Here is a 26,877-nt window from a genome sequence, read left to right on the forward strand (position 1 = left end):
GGTCATGATCTCATGGTTTCTTGAGTACAAGCCCTGAATTGGGCTACCCACTGGCACTGGGGAGCCTGCTTGGGATTTTCTCTCTGTCCCTCCCCACTCACACTCGCTCTCTCTCAAAATAAATAAATAAACTTAAAAAGTATATATATATATACACACACATACGTATATACACACATGTATATATATATATATATTCTTAAAAATTTTTTTAATGTTTTTATTTTTGAGAGAGAGAGAGAGAGACAGCATGAGCAGGGGAGGGTCAGAGAGAGAGGGAGACACAGAATTTGAAGACAGGCTCCAGGCTCTGAACTAGCTGTCAGCACAGAGCCCGATGAAGGGCTCGAAGCCACGAACTGTGAGATCATGACCTGAGCTGAAGTCAGATGCTCAACCGACTGAGCCACCCAGGTGCCCCATATGTATTCTTATCTGAGTTTTTCTGATAGATAAAACTCATAAAGCCTCTTTGAAAACTTCATAGCCTTTAATGAAGGGCCATACAAAGTTGGATAACAAAGGGTGAAGAAGAAACATGTTAGTAAAGCCTGGGATAAAGTTATTATTGAGTAAGTACATTATTTGTTTTGTTTGAGGTACAGGTTGGATTTAGTAAATCTTATTCCTAGTGAGAGATTGAAGAGCTCGTTCCCACAAGGGGGCAGACTAAGACTACCTGAAAACCTTCACACTGTAAAGAATATTTTTAATTCATGGTTGATTTATTAAGAAGGAAGAGGAAATTACCTGGGGCTAGAAATGAATAGAGAGATAACTGGCTGATCATCCCATGAATGGTACCATATATTGGGGGCATCCACCTACCTCGTCCCCAGTGCAAGCATGGGGGTTGGCATGTTGGACACACCCCTGCGGCTATGGGCAGATTGGCCTTGGTGAGTGGAAATCTATATTGCTGGACCCATGATAAATTCCATCCCTGCTACCATGGCCACTTTGTTAATGAGCCGTTTGGGCAAGGCTAGAGGGGCTGTGTAAAAAGCCAAGTCCTCCAATTAGGTCATGTGATCTGCTGTGTTGTTCAGCACCTTCTCTGCAGTTTTCTTTTTGGTAAGCATTCGCATGGGACATAAATTTCATCCTTTATTCTGTGCCCTTTGAAAGAGGTCTGTTCATATACCTCAACCCCAGATTTCCTTATCACTAGTTTTCTAATTATTCCTTTCAAATCTCTGAATATCCATTAAACATTCTCCTTGAGTCAGTACAGGATAGTTCCTCTGTCATCTTTATTCCTAGGCAAAGTGAACAGCTAGGGACCCTGTTCAAATTTCTGCTACTGGAATGGTTTCCCTTCGTAATGTCCTTCAAGATCACCACAAATTGTGGCTGTAGTGTTGTCATCTGCATGGTATCATCCAGGGCTATCAGTAAATAAGCCTGATTTTTTTTTCAGTGAGATGGTCATAGAGAATTTACCAGATTAAGTAAAAAGCTATAGCAAGAGTAGGAACTTTGGGCATCTGGGCTACTTGCTCATGCAAATTATTTGTGCATTCAGGACCTGCTCAAGCCTAATCTCATGTACACTTCTTCCTTTTGCTGAAGTCCTACAACACACACCCAGTCATATTGATTTGTTGGTTCAACACTACTTAGTTCATGATGGGCTGCCAAGGTCAGAGCATTCATTCTAAGGTCCTATGGTAAGCCAAAAGCTAATTTTCAATAAAGGATAGTATTTACATAGGATGGCATAGTTTTTTGTTTGTTTGTTTGTTTGTTTTTTACAAAGTACTAGAGATCTTTCCTGAAAAGTTCTGAATTAACAAGGTAAGAGCTGTATCTGCCACAGATACTTGGAGCAACTTTGGATCTGGTGGATTTTATAACCCAAGAGGCAAAGTAGCCCATATTTGTTGCAGAGTCTTCTGTTGTTCTGGGTCTCTCTCATATCCAGCAGTGTTGGTAAATGGTTCACAGTAGCATAATCAAATGAGGTACAGATTGCCTAAAAAAATCAAGGAGGTCTAGGCATTGTACCTCTTTTTGACATAAATGAGAGTAGATGCAGCAACCTCTTCACCTTGGAAAGGATATTTTGAATTGCTCAAGACCATAGGGTTCACAAAAATTTCAGTGTGGAATATTTATTAATTTTTGTGGAATGCTTTCTGAATTTTATTTCCCACTCTCTGGCATGCATGTTTTTGCCACAGTATCTAGATCAATTGCTGCTTCCTGTTCACATTTAATCATCATGAACGCATCAGTATAGTAGACAAGCAAAGGTGTCCTATGAAATGGAGGGATAGTTAAGATTATTATCTAGAGTAGGGGAATTAATTGGAGGTTGAAAAGTGAAAATATATAGCTAACTGTAACAGCTGAATGCATACTATTTATGATTATCTCATTCTCTGGTCATTAACTGCAAACCAGGTGTCAGGGATAAGTTGATTTGTTTTAGCAACAAAACGACATCTAGAATAGTAGTAGCAGTGGGAGTCACAACCTGAGTAAGTTACAAAAATACACGGTTATTCTCGAGATTTTTCTATCCTCTGCGCAGACCATATAGGTAAGTTGAATGGGGATGTGGTAAGAGTCCTCATCCTTGGATCTTTCCAGTGTTTAGTGATTGGATCAAACTTTTACCTTATATTCTAGAGATGGATTAAACTTATTTTTGGATATAGGTCTAGGACTTGACTATGCAGTACAGTAGTCATTGGCCACATGTGCCTATTGAATACTTGAAGTGTGGCTGGTTTGAAGGGAGGTGTGTTGTGTCTGTAAAATATACACCAGATTTGAGACTTTCTTTCTGTTCATATCAAGAATGTTTGCCTTTACTTATTGAAGCATTGTTGTAATAGTTGCTTAAAGTCTTTGGTTTTTACTTCTAACATCTGTTTAATCTCAGGAATGCTTTTATTTATGAACTTCTTTTTCTCATGTTGATATTTTCCTGTTTCTTCAAATGACATCTAACTTTGGATTATATTCTGAACTTTTTGAATATCATATATCATACCATGGGTTTTATTTAAATCCTAAGGAGAATGTTGATTTTTTCTGTGTGCTCATTGGCCATATATCTTACCATGGGTTTTATTTAAATCCTAAGGAGAATGTTGATTTTTTCTGTGTGCTCATTGGCCGGTTGGCCAGAATATGTTTAGGACACAGGTTCCTACCTGCCTTCTGGGGGCTGTGGTTCCAATGTCAGTTTGGTTTTCTACGCATTTACAGTACTATATAGATAGGTCGCATGTATGTGACCCAATGTCCATCTGGGATCAGAGTAGTGGTCCATCTTGTTGCTCTGCCCTCAAAGCCTATGGGATGCTGTNCATTGGCCATATATCTTACCATGGGTTTTATTTAAATCCTAAGGAGAATGTTGATTTTTTCTGTGTGCTCATTGGCCGGTTGGCCAGAATATGTTTAGGACACAGGTTCCTACCTGCCTTCTGGGGGCTGTGGTTCCAATGTCAGTTTGGTTTTCTACGCATTTACAGTACTATATAGATAGGTCGCATGTATGTGACCCAATGTCCATCTGGGATCAGAGTAGTGGTCCATCTTGTTGCTCTGCCCTCAAAGCCTATGGGATGCTGTTTAGGGTCAGATCCATGCACACAGAGCTCTGAGTCCAGAAGTTCATATACAACTCAGTGGGATTGTTTAGTTGATATCCCCTTCTTACCTCAATCTTACAAATAAGTTCCAGCTCTCTCCTTTCCCAGCACTCTCACTAAGAAACAGACTAAATTTTTCCCATTGTGCTGATAAACTGCTGTTACTGTTTGTATCTGGATCAAGTGATAAAAGGACAGAGGGAGAGGAGGAAGGCAGTAATGATTTACCTCATCATACTCTTGGGATGGCAGTTCTTGGGGTCAGAGAAAAGGGTTCCATTTTCCCAGGGTTTTAGGTACCTGCTCATTCACCACTACCATCTCTGTGCTGCTGCTGACATAGAATTGCCTGGACACTGAGATAGAAGATAAGGGGAAAAAGGGAGTTCCCTAGTCTCTGAGACCAATAAAAGATGAACTTACCTTGATGTGTCGTTATCATCTAAAGTCCATAGTTTATAGTAGGATTCACTCTTGATGTTGTACATTCTGTGGGCTTTGACAAATTTATAACAACATGTGTCCACCATTATGGTATTATAGTTTCACTGCCCTGAAAATTCTCTATGCTCAGGCTGTTCATCCCTTTATCCCTTAACCCTGGAAACCAATAAACTTCTTAGTGTTTCTGTACTTTTTGCCTTTTCCTAAATGGAAAAGTCAGAATCATATAGTATGTACCCTTTTCCAGTTAGCTTCTTTCACTTAGTAGTGTGTATTTAAGGGCTCCAGTATCTTTTCATGGCTCGATAGCTCATTTCTTTTTGGTACTGAATGGTATTCTGTTGCCTGGATCTACCACAGTTTATTTATCCATTCATATACTGAATGATATCTTGGTTGTTTCCAAGTTTTGACAGTTATGAATAAAGCTGCTATAAACATACATGTACAGGTTTTTGTGAGACTATATTTTCAACTCATTTGGGTATATACCAAGGAGCACAATTGCTGAATCATAAGAGTATGTTTAGTTTTGTAAGAAACTGCCAAACTGTCTTCCAGAGTGACTATCTCACTTTGCATTGTCACCGGCAGTGAATGAGAGTTTCTGTTGCTCCACATCCACGTCAGCATTTGGTGTTGTCAGTGTTTTGGATTTGGGCCATTTTAATATGTGTGTGGTGGTATCTTATTGTTGTTTTATTTTGTAATTCTCTAATGACATATAATGTTCAACATCTTTTCATGTGCTTATTTGCCATCTATATATCTTCTTCAGTGAGATGTCTGTTCAGGTCTTTTGCTCTTGTTTTAACTGTGATTTCCATATTCTTGTTTTTGATCTTGTATATTTTAGATAATGTCCTTTATTACATTTGTGTTTTGCAATCTGAAGTTGGTTATTATTACTTCTTTTTTTGAGGGGTAGGGGCAGAGGGAGAGAGAGAGAGAATCTTAAGCAGCCTCCATGCCCAGCATGGAGCCCAATGTGGGGCTTGATCTCACAACCTGAACTGAAATCAAGAGTCAGACATCCACTCAGGTATCCCAGAGCCAAAGTTTTCTCCCTCCCTCCCTCCCTCCCTTCCTTCCTTCCTTCCTTCCTATTTAGAGAGAGAATGCAAGCAGAGAGAGGCAGAGAGAGGGGGGGAGGAAAGAATCCCAAGCTGATAGGACAAAATCTGACATGAGGCTCAAACCCATGAACTGTGAGATTATGACCTGAGCTGAAATCAAGAATCAGATGCTCAACTGCCTGAGCCACCCAGGTGCCCCACCAGAGCCAAAGTTTTAAATTTTAATGAATCTAGCTTATTATATCTTTTATGGATAATGCCTTTGGGGTTGTATCTAAAAAGTCACTGCCATACCCAGAGTCATCTAGATATTCTTCTATGTTATCCTCTAGAACTTTTATAGTTTTGCATATTACATTTAGGTGTATAATCCGTTTTGAGTAAATTTTTTGTGAAGGGTGTAAGGTCTCTGTCTAGGTTCATTTTTTTGAATGTGTATGTCCAGTTCTCCTAGCATCATTTGTTGAAAATACTGTCTTTTCTCTACTGCTGCCTTTACTCCTTTGTCATTGATCAGTTGACTGTAGTTATGTGGGTCTATTTCTGGTTTCTTCATTTTCTTACACTGATCTATTCTTTCACCATTATGACACTGCCTTGATTGCTAATAGCGTTATAGGAAATTTTGAAGTTGAGTAGTGTCTGTTCCCTGTTTTTCTCCTTCAAATATTGAATTGGCTTTTTGAGTCTTTTGCCATTCCAAATAAACTTCAGCATCAGTTTGTCAATATCAACAAAGTAACTTCCTGGGATTTGACTGGAATGACATTGATTCTGTCTGATCAATTTGGGAAAAACTGACATTTTGACAATATTGATTCTTCCTATCCATGAACATGGAGTATCTTTCCATCTGTTTAGATCTTTGATTCTTTTTGTCAGAGTCTTGGGGTTTCCCTTATATAATTCTTGTATGTATTTTGTTAGAATTAAATCTAAGTATTTCTTTTTAAAAATTCACAGTCTGATAATTCCAACGTCCCTGCCATATCTGTGTCTTGTTCTGATGCATGTTCTGTCTCTTCAAATTATATTTTTTACCTTGTAAATTTTCCTTGTAAGTTTCTACTGAAAGGTAGGCATGACATACTGTGTAGAATGAACTGTGGTAAATAGTAATGTAATTGTAAGGTATCAGGGAGGGGAAAGTGCCCTGTCATTCTAGAATTAGGTCAATAAGCCCTATACCCTGAACTTCACCAGTGCTTGTCAGTTGTTGTTTTCTCCCCTCTCTGTTAGGAAGCTGGAAACGAGTTCTCTGCATTCTTCAAAGGGTTTAGACTTGCATTCAACAGGAGAGTAAAGGTGGAATATGCTTATTCCATCTTTCCCGGAACTGGAATCTAATCACATTTTTCAAATATGTAATCATACTGATACTTGTAAAACACTCATATGATATGTTTCCTTGTATTAATTCTCTTCTGTAGAACAAGAGAAAATTTTGGGCTGAAGGCTTTCCCACATGGTATATTTTCATGGATTTCTTTCCATTATGAATTATGTCTGTAAAGGCAAGAGGGATCATTGAAGCCTTTCCCACATTCATTACACATATAAGCCTTCTCTTCTGTAAGTGTGTTCACATTTTTCCCATGGGATGAGTGACTTCTGAAAACATTTTCACAGTCATCGCATTCCTTGACTTTCTTCCCAGGATGTATTTATATGTGTTGGGTAAGTTCAAAGTTTCTGTAGAAAGCTTTTCTGAATTCATCACAGTCATTTTGTTTGTCTCCTGTGTGTATTCACATAGGCATGTGAAGCTTACTGTTTCTACTGAAAACTTTTTCTCAGTCATTTGTGCTTACAGAGTTTCTCCCCAGCCTGGATGCTCTGGTAAGAAGTAAAATGAGTGATCCTGTTGAAGGCTTTCTTACAGTCTTTGTGTTCACAGAGTTTCTGCCCATTGTGTATTCTCTTGTGCGTTGCAAGGCTAGAGATATTTCTGAAGAATTTTCCATACTGTTTACATTAATAAAGTTTGTCTCCAGTATAAAAGCTCATGTATATTTTGGGGATGACTCTGTAGTCATCAGCACTAGATGCTTTTCTGTTCTGAAATTATTTGAAGGGTTTCTCCTCGTTTTAATTCCCCTGTGTCTCTGAAGAATATAATGGTTCCTGAATTCTTACATTTGTGATTTGTTTCTCCTTTATGATTTCTCCTGCAAAATAAGATTAGTGCCCCTTCTGAAGTCTTTTCCGTGTAGATTACATTCATACAGTTTATTTCATTAAGATTCCCTTTTATTTGCATCTCATTTATGCAGACAGTGTAGTGAAAAGCTGAAAGCCTTCGCTCTCTGATATATCCTGTCACTTCTTTTCTTCAACTGTGTCTAGAAATCCTAGCCAGTGTATTAAAGCCTCTATACGGAAGTTCTTTTTGTACTCAGATCAGGATGGTAAGATGAGAACAAAAGAGACCATAGGACAGAGCATTCCAGGCAGATGGAAAGGCCAGATCCATGCCCCCAAAGAAAGAAGATCGAGGGCCTCAGTCAGCTCTGCCACCTCTGCCCAGCCAAGGGCTACCCCAGTATCCAAGTCTCAGTCATGCCAAGGGGCAGGAGCAATAAATAAACCATAGAACATTTATACTGTTATGAGCTTTCATTCTAGAGGAGTGAGACAAATAAAAGAACCAGATAATTTCAGGTTATGATAAGTGCCATCAAGAAAATAAAACAGGATTGTGTGACAGAGAATGAGAAGTGGGGAAAAGAGTGAATGATAACTTTAGGTTAGTCCTGGTGGGCCTCCCTGAGGAGGGAACATTTGAGCCAGAACCTTTTAAGACAGAGGAAAGCCAGCTTTGCAGAGGTATGGAACTAAACCTTTTAGAAGAAACAGGCAAAAAGGCCTGAAGTTGAGAATAAATTTGGCCAGATGAAGGAAATGGAAGAAAGGCTAGTGTGATGGAAACATTTTAAACTGATGAGAAAAGAGGGAACTGATGGCCTCAGAGAATTAAGTAGGTGGGGCCAGGTTGTGGGAGGGCCTTAAAGAATATGGTAAGGATTTTGAGTTCTAATTGTCTTCTGGTACTGATTGACTACATGATCCTATATTAGCTATTAAGCTTCCTCTGCCTTATTTTTGATTAATACAGGAACTTGTGAGAATGTTGCAGACTAAGAGTGATATAAACCTTGGTTTAAATCTTGTCATGATTTAAATTATTAGGAAAAATTTAGGCCAAATCCCTTTGCTTTAGAAATATATGAAAGCACTTTGACAAATTATGCATTAAGTATGTCATGTTTCACATGCCTACACTTGTTGTAGGGGCCAGTTTATCACCTGAGCTGTTTTTTCTATATGCTTAAAAAAATAGTCTTTAGTGGGGTGCCTGGGTGGCTCAGTTGGTTGTCCAACTCGGCTCAGGTCATGGTCTCACAGTTTTTGAGTTTGAGCCCTGCATTGGACTCTGCTGAGAGCTTGGAGCCTGGAGCCTGCTTCAGATTCTGTGTCTCCCTCTCTCTCTGCCCCTCCCCCACTTGCGCTATCTCTCTTTCTTTTAAAAATAAACATTAAAAGAGATTTTTAAAAATAGTCTTTAGTGAAATAAAACATGCAATCAGAAAAGCATACAAATAATAACTATACAGTCAGTATATTATCACGAAGTATTGTGGGGTTTTTTAAAGTCAATTTATTGAAGTTTAATTTATATATAGTAAAATTTGCTCCTCTTAAAGTATATAGTACCAAGAATTTTTGCAAACATACATGGTCGTGTAACTATCACTAAAATCAAATATAGATCATTTCCATCATTATGTAAAAGTTACAACATACCCTTTTATAGTCAGTCCCTTCCCCCTACCCCAATCCCTGCTATTTGATCTGAATTCTGTTACGACTGTATATTTAATTCTTTTTATTTTTTAAAGTTTTTTTAAAGTTTTTTTTGTTTTGTTTTGTTTTTACAAATAGTTTATTGTCAAATTAGTTTCCACATAACACCCAGTGCTCATACCCACGGGTGCCCTCCTCCATGCCCATCCTCCCTCCCCCCTACATCCATCAGTCCTCAGTTTTTGTCAGCATTCAAGAGTCTCTCATGGTTTGCCTCTCTCCCTTTCCCCCACCATTTCCCCCCTTCTTCTCCCCCTTGTTCCTCAGTTAAGTTCCACCTAATCCTCCTATACGTGCAAACATATGATATTTGTCCTTCTCTGCCTGACTTATTTCACTCAGCATAACACCCTCAAGGTCCATCCATGTTGCTACACATGGCCAGATTTCATTGTTTCTCATTGCCTGTATATTTAATTCTATAGATGAAACCATATAGTATATAGCCTTTTTACTGTGGCTTCTTAGGCTTTAATGCATTTGAGGTTGATCTATTTTTTTTGATTTTTTTCTTTTTGTATATGTGAGTAGTTAATTCTATTTTAAACTACCAAAATGTTCCCCACTGTTGTATACCATTTTGTACTCTCACCAGTGGTACATAAGATTTCTAGTTCATTCTTCCCAGCATTTGGTTTGTCAGCATTTTGTTTTTTAATTTTAGCCATGTAGTGACGCCCTCTAATTTGCATTTTCCTGGTGATCAGTGATGTTGATCATCTTTTCATATGTGTATCAGACAGACATCTGTATCTCTTAATGAGGTATCTGTTCAGATCTTTTGCCAATTTTTTTGAATTGGAGTTGTTTCTTGTTACTGAGTTAAAAGACTTCTATGTGTATTGTAAAAATCAGTCCTTTATCATATATGGGCTTTGCAAATATGTTCTCTCATTTGATAATGGGTTTTTAATTTTCTGAGTGCCTTTTGAAGAGTAGATCTTTTAAATATTTATGAATTCCAGCTTACCACTTTTTACAGTTCATCTTCTTTTGGGTCCATTGTAATAAATCTTTGCCTGACACAAGTTCACCAGGTTTTCTCCTACGTTTTCTTCTAGAAGTTTTATAGTTTTGGGTTTTACATTAAGGCCAATGATCCATTTCAACTTGATTTTTCTATGTGGCAAAGGTATGGGTCAAGATTTGTTTTTGTGTGTGAATATCTACTTGTTCTAAAACTATTTGTTGAAAAGATTATCCTTTAAGCACTGGATTGCCTGTACACCATTGTCAAAAATTATTTGACTAGGAGTGCCTGGGTGGCTCAGTTGGTTAAGCATTGGACTCTTGATTTTGGCTCAGGTCATGATCCCATTGTTGTAAGATTGAGCATAGCATTGGGCGCTGCACTGACAGTGTGGAGCCTGCGTAGGATTCTCTCTTTCTCTCAAGATAAATAAATAAGCATTTTTTAAAAAATTAGTTGACTATATCTGTGTGAGTCTTATTTTGGACTCTGTAATCTGTTCCATTGATTTTATGTACATTCTTTTGCCGGTACCCCATACCTCTGATTACTGTAACTTTACAGTTAGTTTTGAAATTAGGTACTGTGAGACTTCAAAATTTGCTTTTCTTTACTCAAAATTGTTTTGTCTTAGTGGTTTTTTTTTAATTTTTACATACAAAGTTTAAAATCAACAGTGCCTGCCTAGCTCAGTCAGTAAAGCAGGTGTCCGTTGATCTTGGGTTGTGAGTTTGAACATCCTAAGGGGTATAGAGATTACTTAAAAATCAAATCTTTAACCAAATAAATAAAGTGTAAAAATAAATAAATAAATCAACTTGTTGATTTGTACCAAAATACTACCTGATGGATTTTCACTGGAATTGTTCTAAACCTGTAGGTCACTTTGAGGAGAATTGACATCATAATGACGGGAATCTTCAGATTCATGAACACATTATATCTCTCCATTTAGATCTTTGATTTTTTCATCACTGTTTTATAGTTTTTAGTATACAAGTGTTGTACTATTATTTTGTTAGATTTATTCCTGATTAATATCATGTTTATTTTTATTAATTTTTTAAATGTTTATTTTTGAGAGAGAGAGTGCGAGTAGGAGAGGGGCAGAAAGAGAGGGACACAGAATCCGAAACAGGTTTCAGTCTTTGAACTGTCAGCACAGAGTCTGATGTGTGGCTTGAACTTGGGAATGGTGAGATCATGACCTGAGCCGAAGTTGGATGCTCACCTGACTGAGCCACCCAGGCGCCCCTAATTTCATATTTCCAATGGTGCTATTTAGGTGGTATGGTTTTTAAAATGCTTATTTTTCACGTGCCTGTTGCTAGTATGTACAAAGACACTTGATTTTTGTATATTGACTCTTTAATCTTTGAGTTTGCCTAACCCACTTATTTTATACTAGTAGCTTTTGGTGTCTCACTACATGATCCTATACTAGTTATTATGCTTCTCTATGCCTGTTTCCTGCCTAATAATATGGATCTGTTGTGAAAATATTGCCAAGTAACAGAGTGGTAAAAGCCTTGAGTTAAAAGGATGTTTGGAGTAATTTAGGCAAACGCCCTATGTTCTTGAAATAATGTACAAGCTCTTTGACTTTAAGGGCTAGTTTATTACCATGCTATGTTTTGTTTTGCTTTTCTGTGTACTTTTTAAAAATAAACTTTTAAACTTTTTTTTTAAGTTTATTTATTTATTTTGAGAGAGAAGTAGCGGGGGTGGGGGATTCAGAGAGAGAGAGAGAGAGAGAGAGAGAGAAAGTCCCAGCAAGCTCCATGCTGTTAGCACAGGGCCCAAAGCAGAGCTTGATCTCACAAACCATGAGATCAACCTGAGCCAAAATGAAGAGTCAGACGCTTAACCACTGAGCCACACAGGCGCTCCTAATAATAAACTTTTATTGAAGTTTAATATTTAAACTGAAAAATTTACAAATCGTGTGTAGTTTAATGAAGTATCATGCTGGAGGTTTTTGATTTGTAAGTTTTATTTGTGGTTATTCATGTAACTTGAAAAATTAGAAGGCTGTTATCTAGAATAAGTATTGACTTAGGCTAAAGAATTTATTAACTTGACCTTTAATATCTAATGATCATCTGTATTAAATATAAGACTTAGTGATGACTGAAATTTTTATTGAATTATAATTACTGCTAGCATTTCTTTAGTATCCATATACTTGATATCCTGGTGCTTTTTTAGTTCAGCTTTTGAATATTTAATCACCAGGTGTCTAGCATAACTGAATTTTTTCAATTAGCAGTTTATTTTATTCTGCCATATTTTCATCACATTATTTCAGTAACTTTATTTGGTTGATTGAAGCAGGAAAAGTGGCAGGAAAAAGAAAGGTAGAAAATGAAGACAAGTAATTTGGAATACCATCAGAAAATGTCATTGGTAGGGGCGCCTGGGTGGCTCAGTTGGTTAAGCAGCCGACTTCGGCTCAGGTCACGATCTCACAGTTCATGGGTTCAAGCCCCGCTTCGGGCTCTGTGCTGACAGCTCAGAGCCTGCAGCCTGCTTCCAATTCTGTGTCTCCTTCTCTGCACCTATCCTGCTTACACTCTGTCTCTCAAAAATAAATAAATGTTAAAAATTTTAAAAGAAAAGAAAATATTAAAAAAAAAAAAGAAAATGTCATTGGTAAATGGGATTCCCAATTTCACTTCCTTCCTGTTATAAAATCCATTCCTTTTGCTATACAAAAGTTCCCATTGAAGTAGGGCTGAGTGGTTTATCAGTGAACAGGGATCTTAAATATGCTCCTCTGGTTTGACTTGGCCTCCTACACTCTTGTGATCTGCCATGAGATGAGCAGCCCCACATATTTACTGCCTCTTCAATGACTAGGCCCAATATTGAAAACCCGTAGAGTAGTTCTGAACCTGATAGCCCAACCTAGATCAGCTGACCTCCAGTGAATCTGCAGATTCATGAGAAAAGTAAATTGTAGACTCCTGAGATTTTAGGTTGCTAGTTACCCAAGAAAATCTGACTAATACTGTCAAATTCTGTGAATGCTTACCAGTACTTTTCTTTACTTGAAACACATATTTTTAGTTTTTTCTCTATAGCTACAGTGAGTTCAAGCACAATTTATAGGACAGGGAAGATGGAGGAAAATATTTTTAAACAGAAAAGTAAACTAGGACATCAAGACTGGACTAATTACTGTATTATTCCTTAAGGAGTATTATTAGATTCTAAAATTATCAGCCAGCCAAGTTTTAATATTGGAACATTTCAAGTGAAGAGGGATGCTTCATTAAATCAAATGCATTCTTCTAGATATATTTCTTCTAAAAAAAAATCTAATGCTTATTTTTCTCAACAAAAGGATTCCTCAGTTAGGGAATTATATTAATGGCATGACTCTTTGTAAACCTGTAAAATACTGTAATTCCATATAAATGATTCTCAAGCCTATTCATGAATGCCCACAGATTAGAAATCTACTATGAGAGAAAGAGACTTGAAAAATATGTCTAGGAGGTACAGTATCTACAGATCACAGTTCTAGAGAGAAGAAAAAACAGTTGGAAGAGAAGAAGTAGTCAACATAATAAAAGAAAAGACCCAGAGACTAATGAGAAGAAAAAAGTTAAAACAGATCTTGTTAAAATTTTCTAAGCTCTAAGGATAAGGAATAAATTCTATATTTCTACCAGTAGAAGTTTGGGGGAAAATAATAGTGACGTGGACTATAGTAATGGTAGGAGAAGTGGAAAGAGCATATCTGATTTAAAATCTGATGTTGATGATCCGCAGAACTTCTGATGCATTTGTTGTAAAGGGTTGTGTTAGGAAGAAATTAACGATGGCTTCTGGTTTGAATAAATATGGGAATAAGTAGTAAATATCTACATAAAATTTTTGAGGTAAAATTTACCATTTAAAAATGTACAATTCAGTGGCTTTTAATACAGTTACAGAGTTGTGCAGCCATTACCACATTCATCAGCCCCAAAGGGAAATTCTATATGTAGTAAGCAGTCACTCTCCATTCCTTCCTTCTTATAGTCCCTGGCAACCATAGCCTACTTTTCTTCCCTCTGGATTTGCCTGTTCTGAACAATTCATATAAATAGAATCTTATAGCATGTGACCTTCTGTGTCTGTTTTCTTTTTCACTTAAATGTAATGTTTTCAAGGTTTATCAGTATTATAGCATGAATCAGGCCTGGCTTCTTTTTGTTGCTAAATAATATTTGATTATACAAATATACCACATTTTGTTTATCCATTCACTAGTTAATGACATTTTAGTTGTTTCCACTTTTTGGCTTTTGTGAATAATGCTGCTATAAACATTCATGTTTAGGTTTTTGCTTGAAAACTTGTTTTCACTGCTTTTAGGGTATATATACAGAAGTGAGATGACTGTGTTATTTCATGTTTAACTTTTTGAGGAGCAGCCAAACTCTTATACCCAGCAGCTGTACCATCTTATATTCCCACCAGCAATATATCAGGATTCTAACTAATCCTCTACATCTTCACTAACACTTTTTTGTTGTATAGTTCTTGTTTTTGTTTTTATTTTTTATTTTTATTTTAAAAAATTTTTAATCTTTATTTATTTTTGAGAGAGAGAGACAGAGGACGGGCAGGGGAGGAACAGAGAAAGAGGGAGACACAGAATCTGAATCTAGGCTTCAGGCTCTGAACTGTCAGCACAGAGCCTGACACAGGGTTCGAACTCACAAACCATGAGATCATGACCTGAGGTGAAGTCGGACAGACACAACTGACTGAGCCAACCAGGCGCCCCTATTTTTGTTTTTAATAGCTATCCTACTGGATCTAAAGTGATACGTCATTGTAATTTTGATTTACATTTCTGTACTGATTAATGGTGGTGAGTAACTTTTCATGTGCTTATTGTCCATTTGTATATATTCTTTGGAGAAATGTCTATTCAAGTGTTTTGTCTATTTTTAAAGCCTTTTTTTTTCTTTTTTGAGAGGGAGAAAGGGATGGGGAGGGAGGGGCAGAGACCAAGGAGAGAGAGAATCCTAAGCAGGCTCCATGCCAGTGCTGAGTCAACATAGAGCTCAATCCCATGACCCTGAGATCATGACCTGAACTGCAATTGAGAGTCAAATGCTAAACTGACTGAGCCACCCAGGCACCCCTTCTTTTGCCTATTTTTAAGTTGCATTGTCATTTTGTTGTTGAGTTGTGGGAGTTCTTTATTTGTCCAGATTCTAGACTCTTTTCAGAACATGATTTGCACATATTTTCTGCCATTCTAGGTGTTGTCTTTTCACTCACTTGATACAGTGTCTTTTGATGCCACAAGCGTTTTACTTGTCAGTTTACTAATTGTCTCATCTCTATCTAATCTGTTTTTCAGTCCATCTTTTTATTTTCATAATTTTCATTCTTAGCTGAAATTGTAAACTTTTATTTTGTCCAAATATTAAGCATACTACTCTCCCCTTTTATATATGCAACATGGCACAGACTTTTAATACAGCATTTGGTCAGTATTTCTCAGTAGAAACTCAGCACTTTGACCTAGTGTATTTCATCTATAGAAATACTGTATAAAGAGCTGCTTAAGTGGCCATTAGCAAGAGACTGGTTATATATAACCACAGTTTTTTAAAATAGTTGGAATTGCATATAGTGAAATTACAACTATAACACAAATACAACTATAACACAATTGGGAACCTTGAAACACTTAATTTTACTTCTCAGTGTAGGCCACATTATCATCATTTCATGTAAGACCATGCTTGTTTTTTTAAGTTTCCCCTCTTCAATATGTATTGAAGTATGATAGACAAGTATAAATTGTATATATTTAAGGCATATAACGTTATTTTAATAAATGCATTGTGAGGTCATTACCACTATAATGATAATATCCATCACCTCATGCAATTACCCTTTTTGTATGTATGTGAGAACACTTACATAGGAAGGTTCAAATATACAATGTATTATTATTAGCTATAGTCATCATGCTGTATATTAGGTCTCCAGAACTTATTTATCTAATAACTGAAAGTTTGTACCCTTGACCAATATCTCTCTTTTTCCCGCATCTCCCTAGTCTAGGTAACCACCATTCTCCTCTTTACTATGAGTTTGATTTTATTTTTCAGAATCCACATACAAGTGAAATAATGCAGTATTTGTCTTTCTTTGTCTGGCTTAGTTGACTTAGCGTAATGTTTTCCAGATTCATCCATGTTGTTATAAGCAGCAGAATTTCCCTCTCCTTTTTTTTTCTTTTAATTTTTTAATGTTTTATTTATTTCTGAGAGAAAGACAGCTTGAGCAGGGGAGAGTCAAAGAGAAAGGGAGACACAGAATCTGAAGTAGGCTCCAGGCTCTGAGCTAGCTGTCAGCACAGAGCCCGAGGCGGGGCTCGAACCCATGAACTGGGAGATCATGGGCGGAACTGAAGTCAGACGCTTAACTGACTGAGCCACCCAGGTGCCCCAAGATTTCCCTTTCTTTTAAGGCTGAATAACATTCATGTGTGTGCATCCATGCATGGTGTGTGTGTGTGTGTGTGTGTGTGTGTGTGTGTGTGTAATCACATTTTCTTCATCCACCTGTTGACAGACACTGAGGTTGTTTCCCAGTCATGGCTACTGTGAATAGTGCTGCAGTGAGCATGGGAATGCAAGTATCTCTTTGGGATAATAGTTTTATTGCCTTTTGATATATACTCAGAAGTAGGATTGCTAGATCATATGGTAGTTCTGTTTTACATAATGGTCGTGCCAATTTACATTGCCACCAACAGTATGCAGAGACCTCTTTGCTCCCCATCATTGCCAGCACTTGTTATCTTTTGACTTCTTGATAATAGCTGTCCTAACAGGTATAAGGTGATATCTCATAGTGGTTTTGATATGCACTTCCTTGATTATTAGTGATGTTGAACACCTTTTCACGTACCTATTGGTTATTTGTGTGTCTACTTCAGAAAATGTTTATTTATGTCTTTTGCCCATTGTATAATTAGGTTGTTTGGGTTTTTTACTATTGAGTATGAGTTTCTTACATATTTTGGATATTAACCCCTAAGGATGTGTGGTTTGAAAATATTTTCTCCAATTCTATAAGTTGCTTTTTCATTTTGTTGATAGTTTCATTGGCTCTGCAGAAACTTTTTAGTTGGATGTAGTCTCACCTGCTTATTTTTGCTTTTGTTGCCTGTGCATTTGGTATCAAATCCAAAAAATCATCACCAAGACCAGATTCAAGAAGTTGTTCTCCTATGTTTTATTCTAGGAGTTTTATGGTATCATATCTTATGTTTTGATCTTTAACCCATTTTTCAGTTGATTTTTGTACGCAGTGTAAGATAAGGATCCAATTTCATTCTTTTGCATGTGACTATTCAGTTTTCCTGGCTCTATTTGAAGAGACCACCATTACCCTGTTGTGTATTCTTGGTGCGCTTGTCAAAGATTAGTTGACCATGTATGTATGGGTTTATTTCTAAGCTTTCTGTTCTGTTCTATTGGTCTGTGTGTCTGTTTTTATGCTAGCATCAAATTGTTTTGATTACTATAGCCTTGTAATATACTTTGAAATCAGGAAGTGTGATACTTCCCACTTTGTTGTTTTCTCAGATGTGCTGTGCTAATTTAGGGTCCTTAGTTGTTTCATATAAATTTTAGAATTGCTCTTTTCTACTTCTGTAAAAAAATGCTTTTGGAGTCTTGATAGAGATTGCATGGATGGCTTTGGGTCATACGGACATTTTAATAATATTAATTCTTCCAGCCCATGAACTTGGGATATCTTTCCACTTACTCTTCTTGAGTTTCTTTCATCCATGTCTTACAGTTTTCAGTGTGCGGATCTTTTCACTTCCCTGGTTAAATTTATTTCAAACTATTTTAATATGTATACTATTTTAAATTTTGTGCCTTATTGCCCCATATTGTGAGACTATTTCTTTTGAATGGTCTTTCTGATTTACTTTTTTCATATTGTTTTATCCCTTTGTTATTGTTACTTAAGGGCCAGATACTGTGTATGAAAAATTGTGGAAGTAATTTGAGATCTATGATGCTGTTGTCTCCCTCTAAGATTTGTGTTAGTTTTTGGCAGGCATTAGCAATCCAAGATTGCCTTAATTTAATTTTGTGATAGACATTTGGAGCTGAGCTTTTTTCCTGTAAAAGGCCAATCTAGCTTTGGTTCATACTTCCTCTTAGAGCACGGCCCTTTGGGCTTCCAAACAAAAGTGTTGGAGTTTTACCAGCTTCTCCTCTGCGTCTTTGATTTGCCTGCATTCCAGTATTTGTCCTTCCAGCTCTTTAAAACTGTCAGTAGCTCCTTAGCCTCTCAGATGTCACTAAGTAAAAAGTAGCCCCTAATGCCAGGCTTTAGTCTTATTTTTGTAATCCTTCATCATACTATTAACTCTTCAGTGCCTTCAGGAAGATTTTTAAGGAATATGCGTAGTTCTAGTTTTTCTTAGGGAAACGTTGGTCTGAAGTACATAATCTGCCATTACCAGAAGTCAGCAGTATGTAAGTGGGAATGAACAGCCTATAACTTAATCTTTTTAAAATCCTAAGGCAGATTCAAAAATCACCATATAATAACGTCAACCTTATCCACTTGTATTTTCACATACTTTCTTGGAGAAGGGGGTGTTCCTAGAATTAGAATTACAGTGTTCCTACTAGAGATTGCACATATTGGATTGTCGATTTGAATATCAGGTGGATGTCTTCTTTCATGTGTCTTATCAGGGCAGTTAACAGAAAAAAAATGCTCTAATTGTAACACTTACTGAATTGTACCATCACTATTTTTATGTGACTGTGTCACTCATAAGACAGTGAAGCCCCTTACAAAGAGGAACTCTGTTTTACCCACGTTTAATCTCCTAATGCTACACCTGGATATAGGTGTCCAGTAAGTATACAAATGAATGTAGGTGTTGAGAATACCTTACTTTGCTTTTCACAGTGAGCATCAGTTTGGGTATATGGTGTTCTGAATCATCTTAAAAGATGAATTTTAACAGAGAAGGAAGAATCTTTTCTTATCAGCTCTTTTGTTTCATTCTATCTTAACAGGTGGCATCTCCACAGAAAGCGACTGTGCTTTTGAGCCAGACTACGCCGTCCCACCACTTCCAGTGAGTGAAGGTATGCAGCACATTCGGATTATGGAGGGCATGTCTCGCTCTCTTCCATCCTCCCCCTTACTCACACATCAGTCTATCAGTGTTCGGCTCCAACCTGTGAAGAAGTTAACTGGTAAGGACTTTACCTAAATTTAGTATGTTTAACAGGAAAGCTAATAGTATGACACTTTAGGTCATGTCAGATATGTTTGTGTGCATCTTTAGGTTTTTCCTTTTTGGCCTTCCTAATGTCACAGACTCTTGGAAAGTAGAACTTCTGCTGATTTTAATTTAAGGAGTTAGAATAGTACTCAGTTTGACAGACTGATGTTTTTATTTTCTAAGTGATCCATCTGTTGTAGACATATTTTTCTAGGCTTTCAGGAAACTTCTAGTTTTGCCAGAATACACTGTTGTTCTGATTTCATTTATCAGCTTGTTCATGTCAGATTAACAGATGGGGATATTGTAATTTTAGGATAATAAGAGCTTCATAGTTCAGCAGAGGTACCTCAGTCATGGTTTTTGTTTGAAATCCTAATCTGTATATTTCACATTTATTTCTAAAAGTTGATTTAGATATTTTCCTCTCCATTGTACATTTCTCCAACTTCTTAGGATATTTACCATAATTCATAACTTGTGGGTTGCATTAACTCGAATATGGTCTCACAGTATATATTATCCATTCAGATCACATTATTAGGTGTGAAACTGTATCTTTATTAAATGAAGTTTTGTCCTTTTAAGCCTTTTCAGAAAAGAAATTTTACTAATGTCGAACAATACTTACATGTGAAAATATGTAAGCCTGAGTCACTTTCTTAAGTTTCTTTTAACATTATCAGTATATATTTTGTCTCAGTAAGTTGATGGGTTATGAGTGATTAGAGGCAAGAAATTAAGTCATTCTCAGAAGACACATTAACTACTTCTTATGTGTCTGGCATTAAGTTAGACAGTGGGGAGATTTGATTATCATGTGACAATTCAAAAGAAAGCAGGAGGAAAGAGAAAAATGGAATTTTTGGACTCTTGCATCTATTTTGAATGAAAATTTTATAATGTTTATAGTTTTCATGAAAATAATAGTATTTCTTTATTCTTTAGTTCCACAAAGCATATGAGATGCCTTTTATATTATTTATTGTTTTCTTCGGCTTCTTCAAATAACTGAGTCAGATACCTACTTTGATTAGGTAAAAATCTGTAAAATAGTTTAGTAACATTTTACTGAAATAGTTATTCCCTTCTTATATGTAAAAATACGGTAAATTTTAGGTGGTTGGGCCTTCATAAAATGTCTTTGCTTAGAAATGTCCATTTTCACTGCAGTTTAAGGTATTATTGATTATTGAAAGTACAAATAACCCAATATAAGATGGCTATCAAGTGATGTGCTTCACTTACTACACATGGGAAGAGATAGCAAGAGAAATTCAGTTTCCACACAGAAGTGAACTGGATTACCTGACATTTTGGAGATGACACTTTCCTATCCCATTTGCCTATCCCAATTTAAACTTCACCTTAAATCAGCGAACTTCATTAAAAGATAACTACACTTAATAACAAAGTCAGTTACATGCCTGATATCAGAGGTGAGAGAGGGAAGCAGTAATAAGAATCATACTTGGTTAATTACAGGTATGACCTATTCAGTTTTAATTTTTTAATGTTTGAAGTATTTGAATACTCTCAAATAGTTTTATTTGCTGAATAATTTGTTGAAGGCCTAAGAATTTAAAGATTGAGAGTGTGTTTTAAAATTTCCAAATGAAAGAAATCTTCTCCTGAAAGAGGACACCATGAAAACTTTTCTGTAGCCAGTTTTCTGCCAAGTAAAGCAGATGATAAGAATTTTCTGGTTTAACCTGGAGTGAAATTACTTTGAAATTTAAATTTGAAACCTCAGTGAGTAGATTATTCTTGAGTTATCATTCCTTTCCTAATTATATTTTGTTATTAATAACTAAAAAGAACATTTAATAGAGAAGGACTTGCTGACCATAAGTTAATGTTCTCCAGAAAATGGTTTTTAACAAAATGCATTAATTCACCCCAGACATTAGGGCTACACTTACTGATTTATCCATTTCCATGCATTTAAATTTCAAAGTGCCTTATCTTCCTTATATTCATATTAACAACTCAACTGAGTAAGTAGGGCCAGAATAGTCATCTTATTCTGCTTTCTTTCTGACTTTCCAATATTTATTATCCTGTCTTTGCTACAGTCATAGTAGTTTACATATTATTTTTCTGTGCTTTACACCTAATCGTTCAGCAAATATTTGTTTAGAACCCATGAAAAGCCAAGCACTACTTGAGACAGTGGTGAAAAATTATAGATAGTGACAAGTAATAAGAGGGTAATAAAACAGGAAATGGGATAGAGGAAGACTGGAGTAGGGATAGGGTGGGTTTCTTGCTGTGGAGTGGTCAAGGAGAGTCAGAAGAGCTATTTGAACAGAGGTGTGAATAACAGAAAGAAACTGGTCATGGGAAGATCTGGGGTCAGAGCCTTCTGGGCAGAGGCGACAGCCAGAACCAAAGTCCTAAAGCAGAAAACAGCATTAGCATGTTCAGGGAATGGGAAGAAGGCAAGAATGGCTTCAGCAGAGTAAGTCAGAAGGGAGGGTGGTAGAAGATAGTTGAAGAGGTAGGCAGAAACCAGAGTCTTTAGGTCATGGTAAGGAAACGAACTTTAGGATTTTAAGCAGAGCTGGAATGATAATGTGATTTGACTTTTCTTTTAATCAGATGTTTCAAATGTGTAAAGAATAGTGTATGAGGGACTAGAGTATGCCATGTTCGCTAACCTTGTTTGTGTGTTCCTGATCTTTAAATAGATCTTTCACCTCTAATAACTTAATACAGTGGCGAAAAGAATATTTTTGTTTTATCTTGTAAGATACACTGAAGGAATAACTAAACCTTTCCAATCATTTTTATTATAGAACCTTTGTACCCCTAATGTATTTAGCTTAGTCCTTCACTCAGGTATACATTACAACCCATTTGGTATATCAGTTAAGACTTTTTATTCCAAGCAACAAAAGATACAGCCAAATGATTTAAGTAGTAAAGGGAAACAGGAAAACCTAAGGTTGGGAGAGCCTCAAGGTTCATTTGACTTGGTTCTGTATTGTTGTGCACTGAGGAGGCATGGAGGAAAGTATGCAGAGACACTGTTGGCGTCCATTACTGTGCCGATGGAATTGCTCCAGTTCTCCAGATACTTCGTCAGGGCTCTTTCCAGGATGTTCATGTTCATAATAGCCTAAAACCCCCTAAGCATACTTCTTAAAATGTAGATAATTAGAAGTGCCAATAGTGTATTCATTCAACATTTACTGAATTCATACTGTTTGCCTGTTATGTACACTCTAACTCTAGTAAAGGTTAAATTCTGAGTATTCACATTATTGGTAGGGTAATAAATCATTGCAACCTTTTTGTAGGGCAGTTTGATAGTGTGTATCAAAATTGTAATGCATGTAATACTTGACACAGCAATTTTATTACAGTGTGTTTATTTGACAAATGAATTTAAACAAGTTTGAAACATGTATGTATGTACATATGTGTACATATATATAGCAAAACACTAGAATTTTAATATTTATCATTAATAGTAATCCATTGTGTGATACACACAAACACACACACGCACGCATACATTTTGTGGTGGTGTGGAGACACAATAACTGTAACCCAAAAGTGAGAGAGGAATGACCTAAATTTTATTGCATACCTTTCTATGTTTGTATTTTTTACTACATATAAAATTTAAAATCTCATGAGGCAGTATAACAAAATGGACGCTGGATGCCATTTCTTAATTGTAAACTTATACAAATTTACTACAAGTCTGTACTTCAGTCTCTGTACTTGTTTCCAAAATAGGGATACTGATTTTATCTGCCCCATAGGACTATTAAAAGAATTGGATAAGTTGGTACACATAAAGCTCATAAGAGAGTACCTGACAAAGAAGTAGTCAATAAGTGTTGGACACATTTATTATAATTTCTAAAAGAGATTTGGGTGACTTTCTGTTGGCTATGTTAAATGTGAGTTCTGAGCCTTCGGAAGGTGATCTTCAAGTAATTTGTTTAATTACCTTAAGTGAGGAGTAACCTTCAAATACTGATATCAAGTGGATTATTACGTATTTCCTTTTGAAAAATCTTTTTGGCCTGATTTAAAAAGAATTTGCTGAAGGGGCGCCTGGGTGGGTCAGTCGGTTAAGCGTCCGACTTCGGCTCAGGTCATGATCTCATGGTTTGTGGGTTCGAGCCCTGCATCAGGCTCTGTGCTGACAGCCAGCTCAGAGCCTGGAGCCTGTTTCAGATTCTGTATCTCCCTCTCTCTCTCAGAAATAAATAAAAAATAAAAAAAGAGAATTTGCTGTATAGACTGGAATGACTGTGTAACAGTCCAATTTAGATGGTAAATAAGTCAAAATAACCCATCTGATTGTGCAGCAGCCTCATTATGTTGGAAGCTAGGTATGGCCAAAATATTATTTTCATCACGGATAAAAAGGTATCATTGACTTATTTATAAGACATCTTGGGAAAAAGAGTCAGAGCTATTTTGACATTAAAAAGAGCTTGTATATAATAATAGTTTATGTACCCTGATATATTTTAGTGCACTTATGATACATTTTTCACATGATAATTATCTAGCAATTTTGGAAGCACTGGAATTCAAAATGTACTTCAGTGAATTTTATTATTAGAAACAAATACAGGGTTCCTGTGAAGATTGAATAAGATTGATTAAACTTACCACTTAATACATAATAAATGTTGAATAAACGTTATTTCTCATTTATTATCTTGGATAAAATGGAAACATAGTCTTGAAAGTTATTGAAAAGCCAATTTGAAAATATACAGAGCATAGAGATTATATTGGTCTTCATAGTATGATGTTGCAATGTACTCACAATTCTGTAGCATGAGTAAATCTCTTGTAACTTTAGAAAAAAACATTAGAATTCACGATATATTACAGTGAATTTTATTAGATTAAAAAATATAGTAGGTATATATGGTAGTCTAAGCTCCATCATTGCTAATGTTCATATTTCTGTTTTAATTTCCATATGGATAAAATATCTTACCCAGTATCTCACTGTATGCTCCCTAGACCACTTGCATTAGAAATACTTGAAATACTTCTTGCAAAGATGCAGATACCTAGGTATCCAGGTATAATAATCAACTTCACTTCAGAGATTCTCTCTCATTAAGTCTGGAGCCCCAGAATATCTCTTTTCTTGCTCTCTCTCTCTTTCTCTCTCTCTCTCTCTTTAAGATTAAATGAGAAAATGTATATGAAGACTTTTAAGCTCTTTGGAATGATAATACTAATTAAACTAGGTCTGGACCTCATTACTGTTTCTAATTCAGATTCTCTAGTTTTATGGGTTAAAAATTATGCTGTTATAAATTCTAGGGTTTACTCAGTCCAGGAGTACAGAAAAGGGGGCCATTAACTTCCACCGCTGTGTTCCTGTTGTCTTCTAGGCCAAAAGTAGGGAATGTTAAGGGGACGTTATTTAATTCAGTTTAGGAAAGTTTAGTTGTCATCAATCAGTATTGTTGAAACCAGAGCTAGACTGTAGTTAATGTGGTAAAAGGTTTTGTTCAGGAATTATTGCAATGGAGAAACTAGTCTCAATTCTAAATACGGCAAAGAAAACTAAGGATTTATAGCCAAAGAGAAAGGTAGTTAGTATACATAGATAGAAAATTACTAAAAGGAGACATCAAGCGTGGAGGGATTCTTGCTAAAACCAGTTTAACAGGACTGTTGCTGGATGGACCAGGGTGATGATATGTCGAGGGTGGATTCTCATGAAAGGGACTTACCAGGATCCTTGGTGTTACTGAGCTAGACTGCAGGCTTAAGGGTAAGGACCAAGGAGCAGATGCAGTGGAAAAGGGTCAGAGGAGACTGACAAAGGTTAGTCAAGGAGAGAATCTTTGTCAGTATGTATATTTTGAGCATTTAAAAAATCAACATGTATTATCAAATAAAGAATCCTTTTGAGATATTTACACCCACTAGATTTGCAACATAATTAAATATCTTGTTAGGTTTTCTAAGAACTTAAGAACTTGAATATGAGAAAATAACTATTCTACTAATTATTCTCATAATTGAATCCAAGTCACTATACAGAGTGGAACTATTGTTTATAATGTTATATTTATTTATAGTGAGATTATTTATAGCAGCTGTATTATTGCCATATATATTTCATTGAAATATAGTAGTTGTCTTCCTACCTCTATTCAACCACTACTAGAGAAAGTTTGCAAAATGCCACAGTGTTCCATAATGGAAAACGAGCTGAAATAACAAATTATTTACATTTTTTCTTAGGAAATGGTTTTGTTTCTGTCAGGTTAGATGATCAGTATATGGAGACTTTCTCACACAAAAACATTATGCCTTATTACAGCAAATGAATTTGACACTTGGGAGAGCAGTATGTTAGTATGTTTGGCTTCAAATAACAAAATGCACAAGCAGGGATGTTTTTATAGGATCGAAACATTGTAAAGACCCCAGAGGTCCACCTTTCAAGCCTCCTCATCCATTTCTCAAGTATAAGAACCACAAATACAATGGAAATAAATGGGCTTTGCTCTTTTATTAAAATTTTTTTTAATGTTTTTATTATTGAGAGATAGAGACAGAGCATGAGCATGAGAGGGGCAGAGAGAGAGGGAGACACAGAATCTGAAGGAGGCTCCAGGCTCTGAGCTGTCAGCACAGACGTTCACACACGAGAAGAAGAAAAAGAAAAAAGAGGGAGATTAAATTTGTAATACATCATTAAATCCTCACCCATGTGAAATGCTCATGGACAGTGTTTCTCACTCTGTGGCCCCGAGACCACTTGTATTAGAAATACCGGGAGTGGGGCACCTGGGAGGCTCAGTTGAGCATCTGACTCTTGGTTTCAGCTCAGGTCATGATCTCATGGTTTCAGGAGTTGGAGCCCTGTTTTGGGCTCTGTGCTGACAGCATGGAGCCTACCTGGGATTCTCTCCCTTTCTCTCTGCCCCTCCCCAACTTGTGCTGTCTCTGTCTCTCTCAAAATAAATAAATAAACTTAAAAAAAGAAAAGAAAGAAATACCAGGAGTGCTTCTTTGAAAAATGCAAATTCCTGAGTATCCAAATTTACCTAATCAATCTCACTTCACAGATTCTGTCTCATTAAATCTGGAGCCCAAGAATCTCTATTTTTAGCAGTCTGTTTGGCTCACTGAAGTTTGAGAACAACTGCTCTGAGGAGTTACTTTAGATAATTGTTTTATTCTAACCCTGAAAGTTAATCCCTTCAGATCACTTAAAAAACATTGTGGAAGAATACCTTTTAAAAAATGTGTAAGTTACTTATATACTGAATGTAATCTAATCTTTTCTTGACGATTTAGAGTTGTTATTATGAACATGAAAATGAACTAGACTATTCTGTATCTAAGGTGACCTACTGAAGATATAGCAGTTTGCTCCTATACCATGTGCCCAAACCATCAGTAGTTTTTCTGTTCTCTCCTTTAATCATACTCACTTGTCAGTTTTCACACCTCTGAGTTTACCTATTACAATTCTTCATCCCCTTCTATTTTGAACTTAATGATGTGGACTTAGAAATCACATCTCTAAACCTATTGACCTGATTGTGAAATTTACCAAGATGTTCTTCTTATGTGCTGTGTGGTGAGATTCAACAGAGTAAGAGAGTTTCTGGACCTACA

At 36.3% G+C, this 26,877-nt stretch overlaps 1 protein-coding gene across 6 annotated transcripts in view; it reads left to right on the top strand.

Annotated features, from left to right (window-relative positions):
* Positions 1–26,877, top strand: part of TANC2 (tetratricopeptide repeat, ankyrin repeat and coiled-coil containing 2) — a 370,672-nt gene that overhangs the window by 128,097 nt on the left and 215,698 nt on the right. For 4 of the 6 annotated variants that reach the window (XM_077780437.1, XM_077780436.1, XM_077780438.1 and 1 more), the window contains one exon: positions 19,037–19,219. In XM_077780437.1, the coding sequence (XP_077636563.1) occupies positions 19,037–19,219 (183 nt within the window). The remainder of the gene's footprint in view (positions 1–19,036; positions 19,220–26,877) is intronic. The other 2 variants (XM_077780440.1, XM_077780441.1) reach the window with 1 other exon arrangement.

The sequence above is a fragment of the Crocuta crocuta genome, unplaced genomic scaffold (assembly GCF_008692635.1).
Source record: "Crocuta crocuta isolate KB4526 unplaced genomic scaffold, BGI_CrCroc_1.0 scaffold288, whole genome shotgun sequence".
Classification (NCBI taxonomy): domain Eukaryota; kingdom Metazoa; phylum Chordata; class Mammalia; order Carnivora; family Hyaenidae; genus Crocuta; species Crocuta crocuta.